Source organism: Syngnathus floridae, chromosome 4, assembly GCF_059516105.1.
Source record: "Syngnathus floridae isolate MCC-2025c chromosome 4, RoL_Sflo_1.0, whole genome shotgun sequence".
In the NCBI taxonomy this organism is placed as follows: domain Eukaryota; kingdom Metazoa; phylum Chordata; class Actinopteri; order Syngnathiformes; family Syngnathidae; genus Syngnathus; species Syngnathus floridae.
Genome location: NC_142416.1, coordinates 14,468,922 through 14,490,773, shown reverse-complemented (window position 1 = coordinate 14,490,773; position 21,852 = coordinate 14,468,922). Strand labels below are relative to the sequence as shown.

At 40.3% G+C, this 21,852-nt stretch overlaps 1 protein-coding gene across 2 annotated transcripts in view; it reads right to left on the bottom strand.

Annotated features, from left to right (window-relative positions):
- dlc1 (DLC1 Rho GTPase activating protein) overlaps window positions 1-21,731 on the bottom strand; it is a 66,239-nt gene extending 44,508 nt beyond the window's left edge. The window contains exons 1-4 of one of the 2 annotated variants that reach the window (XM_088374688.1): window positions 21,467-21,731; window positions 13,247-15,027; window positions 8,973-9,107; window positions 8,804-8,893 (exon numbers count right to left, since the gene is read on the bottom strand). In XM_088374688.1, coding sequence (XP_088230814.1) covers window positions 8,804-8,893; window positions 8,973-9,107; window positions 13,247-14,989 — 1,968 coding nt within the window. In that variant the 5' untranslated portion in view covers window positions 14,990-15,027; window positions 21,467-21,731. Of the gene's footprint in view, window positions 1-8,803; window positions 8,894-8,972; window positions 9,108-13,246; window positions 15,028-15,403; window positions 15,935-21,466 lie in introns of those variants that run through there. The other variant, XM_088374687.1, reaches the window with a different exon arrangement.
- Window positions 21,732-21,852: the final 121 nt, after the last annotated feature.

Sequence of the window (21,852 nt, the reverse complement as noted above, 5' to 3'; positions counted from 1 at the left end):
TGTTTTTTGTCTAATGTTCTGATGACTTTTGATAGAAACAGCTGATGTCCACATGATCCCTCTTCACACTGCCTTGCGAAAAAAACGGCTGTGCTTTGCATGCCATGCCAGTAGCTGCTGATGGTATAAAAAGAAAAAAACATTGCACGTGCTCACCAAGGGCTACTCTCAGGAAAAAGCATCCTTTGAAAGTTCTTTGTGTCAGTTTATATTTGGAATGTGAATAAAGACTGAAAGTAACTTAACTCCACTAGACAAGAGTGCTGGTCAAGAGATTTTTTTTTTCTAAATAGATCAAGCCTCAGCATCAGTGCAAAAAAAGATATGGAACTGTTCTGTCAGTGAAGTGGCAACTTTTATTTTTTACTTTGTTATTAAATACGTAACGGAATCATCACTTGTTTTATTGTTGATGTAAAAAATGACTTGTCAAACGGATGGTTATTTTCCGCAAATTAAAGGTAAGAGAATTGGAAAAGTTTCAACTTCATCTCCTGTTTCTGAAAACTATGTCAAGAATGCCGTGATGGGCAGAATAAAGAAGACACGCAAGACAGCCCTGAGTGCAGAAGTTCATAAAAAATGCATCCAAACCCCACTGACAGCGCACAGTTATAGCCTATTGCTATAATTTGTGACATCTTCATCATTTACATTGACATTACTGTGTGGATTACTACCAAAAATGAATTAGAAGACAATAGAAAGCTTAACTATAACCATGTGCCTTTGTTTCACCATCCTCATGAGAGCTTTTATATTTTATGAACTACCGCAACGTGACAAGCGTGACACACTCTGTTGAAAATGTTCATTCATGGCATGGAGCACTAGATGAAGTGTTGTCTTTGCACTCATCGGTTTGATCCTTTTCTTTTCGAAGATAGGTAAAAGTCAAAGCAAGTCTATCACGTGTGATAAATCTTGGCGGGTGTGTACTTGTGGTATGCCTGAGGTTGGGCTAAGTAGTGAGTAAAACGTGACTTTTTGGACAATTACATTTACAGTTAATTGGCAACTAAAGACCCCAAAGTAGACCCAAGGGGAAGGCCACAGACCTTAGACTTAACGGTTATTAAATCAGCAGGATAAGCAGAACAAGACTGAGGTAACTTCTGAGACAAATTTATGTTCAGTGCTATTACAGCCGCTGTTTGACTCAAGTAATGTTAGCCTAAAACGACTTCACTACATTCCTTTGTGTGTATGTGTGTGCACGTAGGCAGGCTAAAGACAATAATATTAATCGTTTGGGCTTTTTATGTATTACGTACAAAAGGTCTCTTTCCCCCTATGGCTGTCTGGCCTCAACTGATTTATCTCCTGCCAAAATCTGGAGTCAGTGAGGCTTTATGTTGTTGAAATGATATATTTTAGCTGGAAAGAACACAAGGTTATAGGAACAGACTGTATGATATTATGCAAGAAATGTGTGCTGAAATCTATCCTGACTGACTCTGGGTAAAAAAGGGCACAAACAACTCATTTACGCTCATATTCACTGAACGGAAACTTTCTAATGGGTAAACCACGACACGATTGGTGACCACAAGAATATCCAATAGTCTAAATTTATGGATTACAACGTTATGGTGTGGTATGATTATGGTACTGTTTCCAAAATATCAGAGAATAGTCAAATAAAGTATATCCTGTAGTGGTACAAAAATCAATAAATTTTTACTTTGACTTGAGAACAAACTAATTTGAGATACTAGCGCTGGAACATTGCAACATTTCAAGTTTAACACTTGAAGATGGAATGGTAATGTATAAAGGTCTCCATATGGGAGGTCTGTGTCCGGCGCTAACAAGACATTTCAGTTCAGCAGTGTGCGCCCTCGCTATTGTGTAAATACCACACCACGAGTTCCTGTCATTGACCCATGAAGTCATTTACACAGTATAAATCTTCCCCTCAACACAACTCTATGTTTCCCTCATAATAGCAATTACAGTGAAATAAATGTGAGAGACTGCAGAGCCGTGCAGGAATGCGGATGAATGGGTACCAGTGAGTACCACTGTTTTCATAGCACGGTGGGCGCATATTTTCTTGATTTTCACCCTGAATTTCCCTCTGACATGCCACAGAGCAGGTTGGTCCCAGGGGCGAGGTTGTTCCGGCCCGTGTCAGGTGTCCACCGGGGAGCTGTAAGCTGCAATGCAATAGGCGTCAGCTGCCTCATTTACTGCCACTTATTTTCTGGAAATAGGTTCTGTTGGGGCACATGAGGTTTGGTATGTTTGCTCTGCACATGTGTGAGTATAAAATGACTGAGAAGTATGTGTGCCTGAGTGATAAACCAATCCCGGGTCCATATTCATGTTTTATGAGCGTTTGTGAGTTCAATATTTTCATTTTTTTATGATTGCCTTTGAAAGTTTCCTTTAGTTGCTGTTATGCAATAAAGGCTCTTGCGTCGAAGGTGTCATCCCAGTGTAAATATGTTTTTTTTTTCAATATCAACTTTGAATTCTTGTTTCTGTGTCAAATAATGACCCAAATAAATCACGTCATCGCGCCGCTCTAGTAAAACACCATGACTAAAGGCCACCACAGACTCACACCCGCTCAAGCCCCCCCCCTCTTGCTTGCTCTACAGCTGTGGTGTGCATGTGTACGTGTGACCACCCATGGTCTGTGCTGGTCAAGGATTAGGGGGAGCTCAAGCTAACCCAAACTTTTTTTCTCCACTGCTTAGCACAAACGGCCAAATTGATGCAAATGGCTCAAGTAAGCTCTTGGCTCCAGTACTACAAATAAGGTAAAAGTGTGTACGTGTGACCTAGAGGTATTTTTGTGGGTGCACATGAGCACACTTGTACGGAGTTCTTTGAGTTGTTATCTGGAGCCCATTACTTTTAATTTTTTTATTAGCCTGATATGCTCTTGCTGCCCTGCACTTATAGAGGAATTTATTCTCCATGCTGGGCCAAGGCCCACGTACACGTGTGCCGGGGGACGTGGGAAACAATTTCATGTTACACTTCTCCTCTAAAATCTTGCCCCCACCTGCTCTCCTCCACTCATACTTTCACCCTCCATGTTACATTAACACATTTTGATAGCTTCCATATGTCAGTTGGCCCGTGATGCGATAACTTTGTAATGGTATGACCATTCCTATCTGAAGTGCGAGTGTCCAGATGTTGGTTCAAACTGGTCATTAATTGTTATAAAAAAAATAAAATGAAATAACAGCAGTGACTCAATTATGAGGACTTGGCTTGAGGACGGGGAGGTTGGGGTCAACATCGATACCAAAAAAACCCAATGCACTTTATATTCGGAGGAATGTGGCTGAGTTGCTTCCTGAGAACCACCGTGACCTTGAGCAATGCACTGAACCCACAGCTGCTTACTTCTGTATATGTCCAACTCATTCCCTCGTGGCATGTGTGTTTGGATGATAGAATTCCGTATATGCATGCACAACGGGAATTCTGAGAATAAATTGCCTTGTTGTTCTGCAAAAATGTGTACCCTTGACCAAATTATTAGCGTTGAAAATGTGATCTGACTCCATTTCACTTTCTTCCCCTATTAAAAGCTTTCAATAGCTTTCTTGGGAGTACACGTTTCACACATTTGATTGTGTAAATTGTGTTGCATTCCCTGTTATATTTCCTGTAACTATTGTACACAATTACAAAGCTTTGGTCCAGAGTCAAGACATACTGTATGCACACAATTTTGTCTGCAAGAGTAATCACATGCAACAGGCTTCAGGATGAGGCTTGACTCATCTCAGGTAAAAATAAAAGTACATGCACTACCCAATATATCCATCAATCAGGCAGATGACGCAGCAGTATGTATCATATGAATATCTGCTTTAGTGCTTTATAATTGTATTGATGGTTTTATGAAGCATCGCAAACACAACATCAGAAAAGGGCAGGAATTTAAATTGTTTAAAAATCCGAAAGCTTTATCAAATGTATCGAATTAAAATGCAACTAAGCTTTTAGTGAAATGACGGCATATTAATAAATCAACACCATCACCTTTTCTCATTTACAAGGTGGAATTTTTGTCTGAGTGACCTGGGTTAATAGAGATGATCCTCATAATCCCAAATGCAGTAAAAATGCCTGATTGTCGATTAGCCACAGGCTTTATTAGGAGAAAACAGAGATGGTTAACAACACAAAGAGAGATTACATTTAGGGAGACGACGGTGGCACCACAGCAGCTTATTGACTTTGGAGGAAGACTAGACATAGCTGAGTCCAAACTTTATTGCATTTACTTAAGTTGTTGTTGCTGTTGTAACCTAAGAATGAAGACTATTCATTGACTCCAGCAATGCATTTAAGGCATATAGGCCAGCCGATAATTAACTGCAGCGATTGTTCAAACTTTGTCTTAATTTTAAAATTATTTAATGCATTCCTTAGTGCGTGTTTCAGCATTTATAGCATACAGTAATGTGTGTAAGTGTGTGTGTGTATTTGTGTGTGCATGTGCATTCAAATTTTTCAAGCAACGACAGTGGTGCCTTGAAAATATTTACATTATTCCATGACCACACTCAAAACACTTTTAGACGTATTTTGTGATGTCATTGATCATATCAAAGCAGCGTTGAAACAGAGTACCGAAGCACAAAGGTCTCCACGAAACACAGAAACCAGAAAGTGTGTGTTTGTTTGTGCGTGCGATCTTATTTGTCACTTCTTGGATTTATTGCGGTTTATTTTCTGCAGGCTGCAGGGGGGTTTCCAGATGCCTTCTTTTTAGAGTCATCCATAACATTTACTGTCAACATGTACATCACTGTGTAACCATTCCATTTACTTTTTTACAGTCTCAGTTATGAAACAAATGTGGGGTTCGATTCAATGACTCACAGCGAGCCAACACTATCAATTTGTGGTTGTTAGTGACAAAACAGCTGAGTGATGTCTTTACATAGGCTGACACATGATTTATTGTAAAAACACTAAGTCAATATAGCATACTTGGCATGTGATTTAATCACCATTCCATAAAAGACGTGCTAAGTGGCCAGTAAGCACACTTGGATATTTGCCCGCCTCAAAGATGCTGAAAGGGAGAGTTCGTATTTGAAATATTTTGGCACACTATGGACTATTTTGGCAGTATAATTTGGTGTATTTGGGAAAATTTAAAGTGCACTGCTAAGTGCGTGCAAGTGCACTCACTATAGGTGAAGCGACAGCTGTGTTCAAAATTCTGTCTTTAAATATAAAAACTAATTTTGACACTGTTAGAGGGATCCATTTAAAAAGATGTTTCTGTGGCTGTATTATCAAAACACGAGTGGAATGCCCAATTTATCAACGTGAGCGTCAAAGGCAAAGATCGATTTGATTAAACCTAACTTTTAATCTACTAATAGTACACAGTCTGCTTTCTTTTCGTTCCTGAAGTGCTCGTCTTGAAATAAACGAAAAAACATGATTTCCTTTAGGGAGTTGAGAAGTTCAATTTCCATATCCTGTATCACAACTTTTTTATGCTTTTTGTGATTTTTTTTAAGGTCTGTATCTGTCTTCTTATTACAGCTCCGCTAAATCGAGTGTGAGTGACTTTGGGGACAGTGACACCATACAAAGTGTCTGTCGTGGCCAGAGTAACCATTGGAATTCAGTTCTTGGCCAAGCAGTGGTTGGATTCATCCCAAGCAAAGTAAATGCTAACGTTACCATCACAGAGCTTTTGCATTGATTGTTGACTGACAACAGTCATGAGGCATAGTGGCCATGAAGAGTTAAAGGAAAGGCAGCAAAGTTAAGCATTTCACAGGACCTTGAGGAGGGGCTGTCGGGAATAAAGGATGTTTGGGGACTGAGAGGCAACCAAACCGGAACACAGAGGAAGGACAGAGCAGAGATCTGCTTGCGACCTTAGCACGCAAACCACAACTCTTCTATTGTCCACTAACTACAGACAGATAAAGAGCCATGCACATACATAACCTACTGACAAGAAGGAAGGTACTCATCAAACTAGAATAAAAATATCTCCAACAAATGGTTCCACCAAAAGACATAAAAGTCTAGAACGGATACTTGGGAGATTCGGATTTCACCGTTAAATTCTGACAACCCTACCGACAGATGACAAAAGTCACATTTAAAATAGCATTGTCTAATGCCTGCCACACACTACTGTGAAACAAAAAATTACCAAGTAAAGGTCTCACATTTATCGATGCGATGAGACAGAAAAGCTGCTCAAATATTCATTATTCAAAAAAAAATTATAAAAAATATTTACTCAGCAGTGACATTCAAACAAAGCACCTTCATGCACACATTTTGTTTCATTATTTTCTCATAATGGCAGCGGCTTTCAATGAAATTGTTTTCAAACATATATGTTTGTTGTCAAACATATCGCAATAACTTATTTAGTATTTTTGCTTGTTTTCAATCTTTGGTGGGCCACTCATGAAAACTTGTGTGCAACATTTCAGTCGGTTTTGGCTGCATCTCTGTCTGGCGGGTTTTAGAAAAAAATCCCTGCGAGAGGTCAAAAGTTTCACTGTAATGGAATGTTTGGATGAGGCTTGATATAGATTAGTAACTGTCACCACAGTATCTGTAAGAATGCTGGTTTAAACACCTCTTTGCTGAATTTGACAGCCAGTTTAGTGGTACATCTCTTGAAGGGATACCGCATATGTTGTACTGGTGAGAAAGCTCGGCACTTAAGGTGACTGATCTGTTGTTTCCGACTGTAACTTTGAGAGGAAGGTGGTCAGGGGTCAGCAGCCTCCACCCGCCTCTGTGGCTTGGCATATCCTCTACAGCCACTGACCCCTAAAAATAGAGGCTCAAAACAAATGGCTCTTACACCACATATAAATTGCATTTGTCATTGCAGATTACATAATTGAAGCCATGTACGGTAATATTGCTGGTATCAATATGACATCCGGTTATGATACAGTTTCAGAATCCATACACAAAACAAGTGATAATTTGAAATTGTGCAAGATTATCAATCTTTGGTCGGCTTGGTGATCATGTGTACATGGTTAGATGTTTAAGTGGGAGGTCTTTAGTTGTGTTATGAATTAATCTTGACAACGTGAGATGGTGCGACAATATGAGGTGCTCATACATTTATTTGGGTTGACAGTCATAATGGCCCTCCAAAAGAAGCTATGACTACAATGTGGCCCGTGAAAAAAATGATATATAAGGATAATTCAAAATGATCTCTCACACGTCGATATTTCAAGACCATTAACAGAAATGTGGTTTATGGAAAAAACACCTGTTGCAAGACATTAATACGAGTCAAACAACACTATGAGACACCTGCTGCACTAAATAAATAAAAGAATCTTGCCAACAAAAACACTCAGGTCAAAGAATAGCAGTTACACACTGAGAGTATAACACCTGCTGTGACACAACATCCGCTCGAGATTAGACACAAATTTGATACAAGGAAAACAGCCACCTGCTTAAGGCTAACAATAGGCATGCTGGCAAGAGGCTGATAAACTGTTCCCTTCAACCCACAGCGGTATATACGCTAAGTGATATAGAGCTTGCTCAGTGAATGCTCACTCATCAAAAACATCTACAGCCACATACCAACTCCTCACTTATCATGGTTACATAAAAGACAGAATGGCGCAAGTATGTACTAGGTACAATCACACCCAAGTGTTACAGAATGTGCCAGTGGGTGCAAGGGGGACAGTAATAGCACAAACACCAGTTATCCCAGCACGGGATGGAAGGAATGCTAATGCAAATTCACCCTGGTTCCAATGGCCAAACTATAAATCATACACACATATTTTTCCCCAGAAGATTCTACAAAATCTGGCATAAGACTTTGGAAAAAATGCCTTAGGTGCCAACATGAACTGAAGTTCAAGTGCTGTTTGTCTGAATTCTGATCGCAGAATAAAGGTTGTTTTGTGAAAGGCCGACTGGACCTGAAACGTGTGAGCAGCCACCTGGTGTTTCTAAGTTATTTTCTCACCTTTATTTATTTTATTTTTTTGGGAGGCAAAATTCCTTACAGTCCTCATATCTTTATTCCTGTAAGATTATGATTTTAAAAAAACATCTTATTGTAAAAGCAATTTTTATCCAAGTATATTAGGATGACTTTAAGAAAAGAGGTTATGGGAAGTGTTGCCCACATCTATAGAACACCAAAGGTCATGTGTATGTTGCATACCTTGTCTAAAATTAGCCTACACTCTTCGCAAACTTGACGTGACTACGTGAGCATGGAATCACAACAGATAATGGTGGAATTTGATAAAGCCATTGTTTTCCCCAACAGAAACACCTTGGACATGAGAATAGAAACAAGCATCATTCCTTCCAAATATATTCGAAAATGATTAGCTTTGTGTCCACTTTTCTTTGTAAAGCTGACAATGTCATTAAGTGAGCAAGCAAAAGGGTTTGAGGAGGGGTGTCTCACACAAAGCGCACCCCTCGTGACTCCCCTTTCCTGGTGTCTCAACTCTCGGGCACCCCTTGACCCTTTTTGTTGGGGCGAATGGGTCTAGATCTCTGGAAGCGGCTAATTATAGAGTTTTAACATCTGCTTGGCTGAGCTTTAAGTGTTGCCGGCAGATTCTTACAATTGGAAGGTTCACTCCAAGTAAGTGTATGAATACAAAGAGTCTGTTTGCTCTTTTTATCCAAACCATTACACAATGAATCTGTTTCACTACTTAAAGTGCTGTGCAGAACAGTACAAACGATGAAACATAAAAACATCCTGCACTGTGAAATCAATATTACATGCATACTTTCAATTACAGACTTATACAAGGATAAGACAACTTACCCCACTCTTAGGCTTTGCTCCAAGGGTTGTTGGGGTGCCTTTAGCTGGTGTAGCATGACCATAAATATATGAAGATTCCAAATCAAAGTCCTGCAAAAAGAAAGTATACAATGTCTGTGTTTTCCCTTGCATTTATTCAAGTATACGTAGATTGCATTAGAATTCGTACCAGTTGTCGTCTCCGAGGGAGGGTGGGGGTGCTGCCTATGGAAGAGTTGGCACTCAAGGCATTTTCAATTTCCTGATCCAACTGGTCCAGCTTCATCATTAGCAGCACCATCGAGTCCAGACGAGCATGGTCTCGCTGAAAGGACATTTTTCCAAAGGAAATATAAGTAACAAAACAAAAAGTCTATCGATGTAGATAACCACATTGTATTTTCATCTTGTATTCTGCATGAGTCCTATAAAAGTGTAAAAATAATAATAACTTCAACTGAATTATTTTGAATATCTTTGAATATATATGCGGGAAAAATAAGCATTGACATATTGTCTAAAACCCATTTCAGACAAATAAACAAAAGCAGCAGTGAAGGGCTACAATATGGCAGATAGTTGTTTGACATAAACTTTCAAATTAAGAGCATTTTTCACTTGACGATTACTCAGCTGAAGTTAAGGTAATGTAACTTATAGCCTGGAGTGTTTTTCCTTGTGATTACTTGACCTTAATGACTTGAAGCGGTTCAGAAAATGGATGGATAGCAAACTGTGTCATTGCATAGTGGGCCAAGAGACAACAACCGCAGCTGTTGTACCTAATAAACCTGCACAGCTCACTTCTTCAACAGTGACTAAAAGCCTCACAGTGACCCCAGGTGGTGTTCTTCTAGTAAGGCAAGCCCCACTTTACAAGGCAGACGTGCTTTCATTTCTTTTTGATTGTCTCCAGCAATAAGTGGGACCAACAGCCTGAGCCTCCTTCCACACAAAAACAAACCAATGACATCACAAGGCTGGAACCATACAAACCTTGTTACAATCGCCGTAAACACAACTCGTTAAAAAGCGTAATGAGGGTGAGCTCATAGGACAGTGAGGCACTCTATGTTCCTGCAAAGGTACGGAGGCATGGCAACATGTGAACGTAAGACTAGGCTCCCTCTGCTCCTAGGAAATCACATTGAATTATGTAGGCGAAGAAATACAAATCGAAAACATGTTCGAATGCGGTTCGATGGGTGTGGACGGAGGAAAGTAATCACATTCAGATTTGGTGTGTTTGTGACTTATCGATGGAATGTGACACAATAAGTTGTCAAGGAAACATCCCTATCTTTCTCAGAACTCTATTATTCACAATTCGCTTGCCACAAATTCACTTTTTGGGGGGTTAGGGGCTGGACCCATTCTCTGTTAGTTTGCCCAAAAATACACCTAGTATTTGCTGGTTTTGTACTCAGGACAATTAATGCCTTGTGGGATTTAAAAGTATTGTTTTGGTGCCAAGGAACTTTTCATTTTCATTTAAGAAAATCTGGAATTGATGCCATCCTATGGTGGATTGAGCTTGACCAATATTTGACATTATTGTCTTCATGACTTCTGTCTGAGCGAATGCCCGAGTGGCCAACCAAATTGTGCTCCAGTTAGATTGCGGCTCGTGTGTCTTGACAAAATCTCTCACATTTGTGCATTCACTGACATTCCAGGCTGGTAGCGGCGCACATTGCCATGTTCTGCCTCTTTAGCAGAGTATCACAAAGACACACTGTCATGGTAAAACAATGACATCTTCACGAGGCCTCGCTGAATGAACAAACGCATCTGGTGAGGGACAGCAACAACAGCAACCGCAAAACAGCAAAGTGGAAAAACAAGTGTAGAGCAAGTCTGTGTCTTTTTATGGGGTGTTCTGGTGGTTTGGGTGCTCTTTTTCTCTCATCCCATTACATTCCTCTCCACTTCCTGTTTTTTTTAATGCAAGACAGTTCCCACACTAAACTGCTGGAGACTTCCCTCCCCTTTCTTTGCTTTGATTTTATTTATTTATTTTAATTCCTTACACCCCGTAGTTGCTGTTCCTTTCTTAAAATGAAATTGTTTGCAAAAGAGAGTTTGCCAAATCTACAATGGGCTACAGCGGTGCACTCACACAAAGGTGAGTGCTTTCTTGTGAAATGAGAACAGAAATTGAGACAGACAGATGTAGAGAGAGAGAGAGAAAGCTCTTTTACAGCCAAGTCGTCTGTTGCCAGATAGACTATTGAGCCAGATTGGCCCTGAGGTCAAGATAAATCCTTGTTGCTAAAACAAATAAACACAGTAACAAAGCCCAATATCAAGTTAATCTAAAGTCATTACGCACACCAGATGGGTTTGGTTTTACTAATTCGATCCACAACAACATGCACCTCGTGGGACGTCATCATGAATTGAACGTCTTGTCCAGAATTGTACATCATCATCTATCATAAGATCCAGCTGTTTAATCCATATATTATTTCAAAATCACTTCACTGGTTTCTTTTATATCAAACAAATTGTTTGATATAAAAGAAACCAGTGAAGTGATTAAATAAGGAAAAACAAAATGAACTTAGTACAAGTATTTCAAAATCTTTTTGCATCTTTTGGACCAAATACTTCCTCTTTTTGACAGTAATAATATCTATTTTCATATAAAATGGTGAAAAACTTTGTGGCTGAAATTACCAAATGGTAAAACAATTGCCTCTGCTCATGAATGAATTGTCTTATATTTTTGTGGTTACACACCTCCTAAAGAGTTCCACAAGTCATAATCTTTGCTCTTCAAATGCAATATTTTAAGGATGCCTACGATATTGATGCAGACCTAATTTAGCAAGGCCCCACCAAAACCTGTGATGTCGACTTCTTGGAGGATTGACGTCATCCCTGCTGGTGTGTAAGAGTAAAGCCGGATGTTCTACGAAGAGCCCAATTGTTGATTCATTCAAATGTCTGAAGTAATGTCTGCACAGTGTACACATTCTTTTAAGAATCCACACAACCATAATGTCAAGTAGGCGACTCTCACTGTTCACATGGGTCACTCACCGAGTGAGCATCATAGCCTATTCCAGGTTTGTGACTCAAGGCAAACAAAACTGCGGTTGCCAGTATGGCATTAAAACATTTCCAGTGCGGACTATAATAAGTACTTCACTAAAAACATATAATAAAAGCACAGTGACACAATGTAACAAATTATATAAACAATGACCATAAAACCAACCTGACGTTGGCAGGCCACCAAAATCATATTGTCAAACTCCTTCAGTAAGGCAGTCGCTTCACGATTTTGTCCAGTTGTAGATTCTTACAATGGCTACATTTTTTTAGTCTGTATGTGCTAAATATATATCTTTTGGCAGGGTGGTGACAAAAGAAGTGGCAAAAGATGCTGAGACTGTCTTTGTGATGAATAACACGCATCCCCTATTTTCATTCTTTTTATAATTTTAATGTACTTGACATTTTGTTTGGAAATTCTCGATTTTGCATCTTTCTATTGCATAATACTAGAACATAAAACATATAGTTTGTCTGTGTTGAAAAGAAGTACAATATAAATAATTCTCGTTCAGAGCTGACTGAAGTTGGTTTCACATTACAGCTTCACATCTACACAAAGTAGGTTGAATTAAAAACTTTGATTTGCTTTTTAATGTTTAATAATAATCATCATGCTTACAGTCTGAAAACTCTCACCAAAACTCAGTGGGGCATTTTTGAGAAATACCTTTTTTAGACAGGAAATTACATGCAAACAAAAGGAAAAACCCATTCAGATTAAAAGATAACCTCTTGGATTTATAGGTAATAAATATGCTTGCCCTGTTAAAGAAAAACAAATTGTGATGGATAATGAAGGGATTTTCATAACTACCTTAAAAAAATTACAAAATCAGTCATGCTGAAATGTGCTTCTTGAGCAGTCATTAATTATTTTGGGCTTGCTGCCAACTTTTAACTGCTTTTGAATTGTTTCAATTACAACTACCAAATTAATAAACAGTCTTTAGCCTTTTTCTTTGTAACAGTGAGCCTAAATCCATTTGGAGCACTTTACTGTGCTCACTAAGCAGACCAGAAAGTGTAAATAGCCTCGTGTGCAATTATGCTAGAATCTCAAACCTTTTATCCTGGCAAGAAGTTGCGCATTCAAATCTGTGTTAATAGTCTGCACACAATCATAGGACTTTATTTTGAAATGAGTTGTTAAGAAAGACAAACAGTTCACATATCAGCGCCACAAAACACACACACACAAACACACACACACAAATATTTTACACATGTGAGAGTGAAGTCATTGTTTTCCGAGAAGTCGGCCAAGTGTGGGACAAAAATGATTCATAGGCTGTGTATGTTAGTTTAGAAAAAAAAAAGTGTGGCACAGTAATCAGTAAACCACTAACACCCAATAACCGTCTCACAAAGTTAAAATACCTCAATCAATATCTTCATCCTTACCTTCTTAATGCGCACTTTCACTCCCTCCTCCTCCTTCTGAATTCCGGACTGACGCATTCCATCAAAAGCCGGATTGACAGGAGATATGTCACAGGGAATATCCTCCTGCACGGCGTTGTCTGTTTGCTCCGTCCTAGAGTCGGCCGATTGCGTGTGGCGTTCACCATCTGCCATCTCAGAGCCAGGTGACTCATTGAGGCGACCAGAGGCTTCGTTGCCATGGAGTCCCTCCGGCGAGATCACATTGTTGACCTCTGCTAAGAGTGGAAGCAGCTTTTGGGGGTGTTTTTCTCTTGCTGCATTTTCATCATCTTTCTGGCAGTGAATAGTTCCGGTGAGATTCTTTGGAGCAGGTGCACGGCTCCCCGCTGCTTCAACCTGGTTCACCTCTGGGATCGTTTCCAATGATAAGGAACATTCATCAAAGTCTTTCTTTGGCTGACTTGCAGTGGTCATCGTCAAAATGGGCTCGGCTTCTTGAATAATGATTTTCTGTGTCTGGTCTTCCTCCGACTTGCGCGATTCTTCTTGCTCACACGGCACTTTACTGTTGGCCAAGCAACAGTGAACTTCGGCACAAATATCAGCTGATGTGATAGGTCCTAAACTGACATCTACAATTTTTTCACAGCGTTCTGGATCGCTTCTTTCCTCCCCCTGAGACATTTTCATTGCTCTTGTTTCGGAATCATGCTGCTCCGACAGCGTCTGAGCGGGCATTTCACAACCGGGGGCCGTATCCCATGCTCCAGCAGGATCTTGCTTTCCTTCTTGAATGTCTCTGGAAAGGAGCTCATGTCCTGATTTCTCATTTAGAGTCTCTGGGTTATTTAATCCAAGCAGTTTGTCAGATGAATCTGTGGTCCAGGGTTCAATTGCTCCTTTGTCATATTTTCCTTCTCCCGCTGAGGTCACAAGCGGCTCCACAGCTTTGTTAGCCAATGACATCACAAGCAGACTATCCATTTTATTGAGTGAACTGAGCACACCGACATCCAAGGTTATCTTTGCGCCAGCATGGCCAGGGATGGAAATCACTTCCTCAACATCTGGGAGGTCATTCCGAGGTTCGTGTTGAGTAGCAGAGCGCGACTTTGGTGTGGCCTCTGAGATTTCAGGAGGTCTGCTGTCACTATCTGTATGTCCCTCCTTTGTTTGCGAACAATTTGGAGGCTTGCCAGGCTGTCCAGCAGCAGATTGCAACAGTGGAGGCCCATTGTTTGAAGAAATAGAGATGCATTGTTGCTCATTACGACAGATATGTGAGTTTTTAAAGACATCATCGTCATTCTCTGTGCCGACTTTGTCTTTACCATCGACAGCTTCTTGAGCACTCTTGTCCGTTGCGCATAAAATCATAGCGCCGATTTTGTCACTCTGGGAAACGCAGTTAAATTGAACAGCCCCATCCAAACATTTGTGGAGGCTGCAAATGAACTTCATCTCAAGCGGAGCTTTAACATTGTCTGTCAGCTTCACATCCTCCGACTGGATCTCATGTACTCCAGAGGTGGTCACATCTGGACTCGGAGTCAGCTCATCTGTGAACAGTTGGTGGCAGCCCTCTGGCATGGAGGTACACCTTGTCCATCGACCTTGCTTGGAAGCCCCTGAACCCCTCCAAAGCCCCTCGCTGTCAACACCATGGCAACAGATCAGATCCAGATCATCATAGCTGTACTGTAATCCTGAGGGATGAGTCACATGATCCTCCCAACTTCTCTTGCGAATAGCAACTGGCATTATTGGTGGCCAGCGCTATTCCATAGGGATGCTTTTGACTGAGGATGAAAAGGACGAATAAGACATGGACGTGAGAAGACCAATATGGTTTTGTTACCAATGTTATGCATTGAAAGCGATGACAACTCAAATTTAACATTTAAACAGCTTTTAAATTGTTTAATTTTCTTCTCTTTAACACTTGAAGACAGTCAAGCAGTTTATTTGTATGTATTCGCAATTTCCCCACCCAGTCAGAAGAAACTGATGCTTTCAAATTACCATTAGCATCTTGACAGAATTACCATTTTGAGAAAATAATAAAAATTAACAGCTATAAAATTGTGTATTTTGATTAAGCCCATGATGTCAAAAGATTGCTTTAAATTACGCAACTTCAAAACAGTTGTTTCACTTTTTCGTTTCTATTTTTACCTTTTGTTTCCTAGAAGTCACATAGGCTGATGCCAACTCTCATCTGCGTCCTGTGCATGAACCTGCAGATCTTATGAATGATGAAAGTTGAAAAACTCCTCCAATCTGTCATTCAGCCCAGCAACCAAGAGTCACCTGTGTGCTTCTCCTTTTTCTTCTTCTTGTGGTAAGTGATGACAGCGTTTTAGGATACGATTATCAAGACATAAAGTCAACAGTAAAACATCTGGTGATAACCAACAAATTGGCTTCTGATCTGCCCCGAGTGCTGTCTGCCAGAAATATGTGGAAGTCTCTCACGCTTTCATTCATCCACTGAGTGAAATCAGTGCAATCTTCAGGGAATATGATTCCATATCCGTCTGAGAAGTTGTTGGCCGTCTTCACTTGAGGTTTCTGACTGGAATCGGTAGCTTCCCCGTACAGCGGTCGGCGAGCTGAAGAGCACCCCAAAGACGGACAGAAAGCCCAGAAGCAGTGGAAAGTCCAAAGACATCTTCCATCTTGATCACATTAGTGTTTTTGCTGACGCCGAATGCCGAGAGCTGGGTGGTGTAAGAGGGGCCGGCTTTGCCTTCCCCCACTCCTCCCCTCGTCTTCTCCATTCGATCCCTCTCTCATCAGGTCTCCTCCCCGCTGATTTTGACAGGGAGTCTGAGTCACATCCTACCGGCCCCAACCCCCAGTTTATAACTTGCACAACATACTGACAGCATATATTAACTCAACCTCCACTCACACGTTTTGCCACTTTTACAACGTTCCTCGCTATTTTGGAAACATCTTCACATGTGTCCTTTTTTTACAAAACTGTGATTTACTCGCCTCAGTGAACCTGTCCATTTTCTTACAGCGTAGCAAAAAGACTTCTACCAATGGGTTTAATAATACACAGACTGCCCTATAAGAACCTGAGCACTGGGCTCAGAAAAAAAAAAAGCTCTTTTCACTCCAGCAATTCTATCTAAGGCATACTCTTACCCAAAATGTGCAGTCCTGCAACTGCACAAGAATGTCTGATAAAACACACCAACACATAACTGTAGTGCGCCGTAGATCAACATTAAATAATCAGTGCAAACAGATGGAACCTACTTTTTTTCTGTTCTAGTTTTCAGATTATTTGAATTCAAAATTCCCAGAATGGGGTTGCAAAAACTACTGACGTAGATAAATATGTGCAAAGAAAAACACCACAAAGGGGTTGTATCATCGTGTTATGTATCGCAATCCAGTATTTAGTGACAGAGACGTGTCAACGTGGCTTATAGTATTCTTACTGCCGACAAAGCCGGCTAATCATTGTGTGTCGCCTTTCCGTCTCTGTGCGGCGAGGCGCAACAGCAGCACAACATTCCCACCCTGAATCAGCTGAACTCCATTGCCTACAAACTTGTGTCACTCCAAAATTTGCTTTGTTGCTGAATTTCAGTCATCCCAAATTGTGACCGCATTCATCAAAATCATGCAAAACAAAAATCTGGAAAACCGGAATGGAACACCCTGCGATGCGACTATGCCTCCGATCTCGGCCTTTTAACCTGCGGGTCATCCAGATGTGCGACGGATGAGCTTTTTTTGAGGGTGTCTTGCTGGGAAACAGTCACTCTGGACTCTTAAGGGACACAGATGGTCGTACTTAAATGAAAAGATCCAAGTTCAACAAAAAATTCTCTGTAGTATATCACATGATGTACTCTGCGGTTATACCGAGCGCAGTGTAACGAAATACAGATCTGGTTGGCCACAGTGGCTTCGCCGTGGATGCGGCTGCCGATTGAAGTGACCGTGACTCAGGCAATCCACTCATTACCGCCTGTAGACATCTATCTCTAGCTCTATAATTTAAAAAACTAAAGCCTCCCTACAGCATTCAGACCCCCTTGCACGGCCGCATGGTAAGCCATGCACGTCATACTGTGATCTATCAATGACATTTTGCAAACAAGTGTTCAACCAACAACATGTGAGACAACAAATGTCTCGTGGTTGGAAGTGAACTGCAACAGTGTGGTGGAGCATCAATCGGTCGCTGCCCTACTTTGGATTAGTTTCTACTTTGATAGAGGCCCATTGGTTGTGGTAGTTCACATTAGTGACATCCAGGCAATTTGAATGGGATGATTTCCACTGACTGGAAACTAGTGGTGGCTGTGATTCACCTTTTGCCATAATGCCCTGTTTTCCTACTTTGCTCAAAATGCTGTTGATAATTTTCCCACTGGAAAAATAAGGCACTATTTCTTGCACCCAATACTATACAGTGACATAATCACTTTGGGTGGCTAATTAGTGAAGTAGCTTAGTCATCATCGCATCCTTATATACACAGTTAAAGATGACGAAAAGAAACACCGGCACCGCAGTTAGCTCTTGACATTGGAGTATTATAATCTACGGTCTCCAGTTTTCTGCAGTGGCCCATTTTACTGCAGCTCTCAGTCTCCACGCACACGTGCTGAGAAGTAAATATCTTCGTTCCTGCTTGATGGGACATGGATTTCACAGTTTCCTGTGGTACTATTTGGGTATGGAAAACCGACCACGAAAAATGAAGTGGAATCCAGTGGATAGTGTGCAGTTGGGATGCAGTCCCGATGGCCACCAACAGGATAAGCAGTATGTATTTAAAAGAATGGAGACTTGACTATCATTAAAAAAATGACAACAAGTTTAGGAGGCAACCATCTATTTTGGTTTCTGCACTTAACATGACAGTGAACTATCATGCCAGCGTCCAGAGGTTTGCTAATGGTGAGTCAGGAGCAACAAGCCGCACGAAGACAGCCATGATGAACTGCGCTCAGATGACCTAATGTTATTTTTCTTGTACTAATTCTGTTTAGGAAAAAGTAATGGTTTGTTTTTGCATTTTTTACTTTCAAGGCTAATTTGCGGCTGAAGTATTGAAGTGTTTTACTGAGCTACAAAATTACAAATTTTGATATGATTTTTTTTGGACACGTCTTTTAAATTAGCACATGGGAACATTATTCACAAAAATGTTTAAAAATGACCCATTTGCGATTCACTCCATAATCCCTCACTTTAGCGTCTTAAGTGGAGCAGTGACGCCCCAAAGGAAACAGCCACACATTCCTAACCACTTTAGTTTATTATTGGAAAAATACGTCACTCTAAATCACTGGAATTGAAAATCGTTTTGGAGCGGGTTTGCCCATTAAGGGAAAAGTAGGTGACACAGTTCTCCTCCTAACCAATCTACTGGAGTCTCAAGCGTTCTCCAAGACGCAGTCATTTTAAATGTATTCTTGCCGGGAATTGAGTAGCAATTTTTCAAATTTCCTAATATAATAAACAACTGGTGAAGTGAGTTAGGACTTCTATCTTAATTCTCGACTAATGGACAAGAGGGAAGAAAATGACAAGCTGCCACGAGGTGTTTGCGGCTCAGGATATGAAATTTAAAAGTATATGCCGCATCAAATGAGCCGACGAAAAATCATTGCCGGCGGAACCCTAGGGGGCTTTGGCCTGTGACCACAGTTTATGGTTCAACTTGCCGTGGGAACAGGAAGTAGAAGTTATTGAGGGTAGTGACCAGAACAGTCTCCAGGCTAAAAAAATCTATCTAATCTTTTTTTTGTTTAATGGGGGCATGTGTTTTTCTGTGTGTGTGTGTTCCTTGGTTAGATGTATTTGTGTCATCTAGGGCAAATCGTTTTACGGCAAGATGTTCCCTGTTTAGAATCTGGTCTGTATTTTCTATACTTCACAAAATCTCATGCACATTTAGCCTTGTATACTGATTGTCTTCCTGACATGTGAATCATAGCAATTGAGAATCAACTTGGAATGTGCACAGATGATGTTTGCTTTCACAAAAAGAGGTCAACTGCTTCCCATCGCGAAACTGAAAACACGCGTAATGTTCCAACACAACAAAATCATTCATCCAAAAGGCTTCAAGACAATTACATCTTGGTTGTAATCACAAAGATGGCTTTCTGTGAGTTGTTTCTTTGGACTCAGTGACAAATGGATTCCCTTGAGGGCCAATCCATCCTTGTGCTCAGTGGGCCAGAATAGTGATGTGATATATTCACTATTTCCCCTCTCGCACCCACCCAGGAGTCGGACAAACATGTGCAGCACTGGCTTGGACTCTTCCAGAAGAGATCCAGGAAAATGTGTTGTCCTTCAATACTGTTGCCAAAGCATTTGTGTGCTGTCACTTTTGAGTTTCAAAAAGCCTGGAGATGAGTGGCGTCATGATGTGATGTTTGCATTTTGTTGCCAACTGCATCCTCCCAACACCTGCTCTCATTCTTTTGCGTAATGCTCTTCAGCTGATTGAGTCTTACAAGATATTTTTACACATGTTATTGCTTCCATGCTTAAACAATGAGCCCGTATCTCACTGAGTGGCAAAGTAAGTGTTTGCGTATGGTTCCAATGTTGTTGTTGTTTTGGTCAGGGTTCGTTCGAGGTTGCAAAAGGTTACAGAGCTGTTCGCTGGTTTTAACGGTTGCAAACAGTTTTTGCTTGTTAAGAACTGACAAAAAAGTGTTTGCAAATGTCTGGCGAATATCTTTGCAACCTTGCAACGGTGGAGACCGCTCCCGCAAAAAGACATTGCACCCCTAAAATTTGAATTTGCTACTAAACAATCTGAAAGTTAACTCTTGACCTTTCTGAGAAAATCAAATGTCCTTAATTTCTAGGAAGCGATGAATTCATTCAAGCCACATTCATGTGATGAGGCGTTTGCTTGAAGTGGGGGAAAGTACTCAACCCAACTAGAAATGGCATGTTATGAAAAGGGAGTTGTGTGTCGATTAAGATGTCAAGAGAATTGAATTCAGAATTCCAAAGCAAGGGGAAACAAAGACAGCCTTTTGCCTTGACTTACTAAATAGTGTGGATCTGGGAAGCCAACAGCAAAGAATGAGGACGATGTTCTCCATCAGCAAGTTTAAGTTGAAACACTGTCTGACTCTAATCAAATCAAGAAATAGGTAAGTTGCAATAACAATGCACAAGCAGTAGGGGACGCCAAACTCAAATTCCTGTAAATGGACTGTGATCCTCAAGACTTTTCACTAATTCATTCAATGAACTACTAAGTAGGCCTGGACAACACCCGAAACACAATATAAAATCCACTAACTATTTGGCAGATATGGTTACATACATTTTACCAGTAAAGCAAAGCCCGTAAATCAGGTTTTGAATGGAAATTGTTATTCATTTATTCATTTATTCACCTTTCATTTGTTTTGTTGTTGTTTTACATTTACTTAAGTAACTTTCTGGATACATTGTACATATCAATGTAGTTTCAATCAAACATAGTTTTTTCCAATTTGACTTGAGTATTTTATTTTATTTTTAAGAAAACACACTATTTTACACTCTTACATTGAGCTATGGTACTTTTATTATTTCGCATATACATTACCGGTCTTTATGCTTGCTTGAGTGATCTTTTTGTTTTGGTTTATCAGAGAGACTTCTGCCTGAAGCGCTGTCACTTGACTCTTTTTCACCAATTTAGCGTGTCCACTAGCAATGAACCAGGCATTCTCATGACCATGCACAGAATTTTCCACAGCCCCCACACAGAAGCAACGTTTTTAAAGTGACTATAATTTATGTGAAGCACGGCAGAAACAATTCATGCGACCCGCGGTCAAGAGGCAGAACCCCCTGCCCTCACATTCAGTCTGTTTATGTTAGAGACCAGATAAAAGGTCTACTGTCTGCTTTAAAATATCTGCATTTCAGTCTACAAACTCTAGTCGACTGAATTGAGTCAATTAAATCTCATCAACAATCACAACACATTGTAGTTTTTTTTAATATGATCTCTCCCTCTTGTGTTGTTGCATGAGTTTAAACAAAGAAAATTATTTCAATTCCATTATTTTCTCTCCAAAGAATTAATTAATCATTGAGTTAAAATGATAGGGGAATATGTACGTTGCTATTTTATGTCTGTCTGGTTGAAGTCTATGTTCTGATTGGGAAAAAATAATGATACAAATCGTGTTTTTCAGGAATTAGTATTGGAGAGTAGTTCTTTTCATAGAGTATACTTACCCCTAATTATTTAGAAGACCACGTTTTTTCCTTCCACTTCAGCACTCCTACTTTTAATTCAATTGACGGCAAAAGCGAGTACATGCAGACCTGAGGCCCCCTACATTCCGTTTTCGGCGGTGTAGCCTACTGGCAGCTACTGGAAGAAAATTTTGATGAGCATTTGAAAGCTGTTTTACGAGAGACAATTGCTGCAAAGGCATATAAATATCAATTTAAGTTTTGTTTCATGCAAACACCTCCCAAAGACACACGCACGGTTTGAATTAAGCATCAGTCTTTGTTGCGTTCACTAACACTGGGAAATTCAATTATTTAACAAAGGCGAGCTTTCTTTCACACTGCGGATAAAATGGTTCTCAAATAAAAGACTTAAAGATGCAATG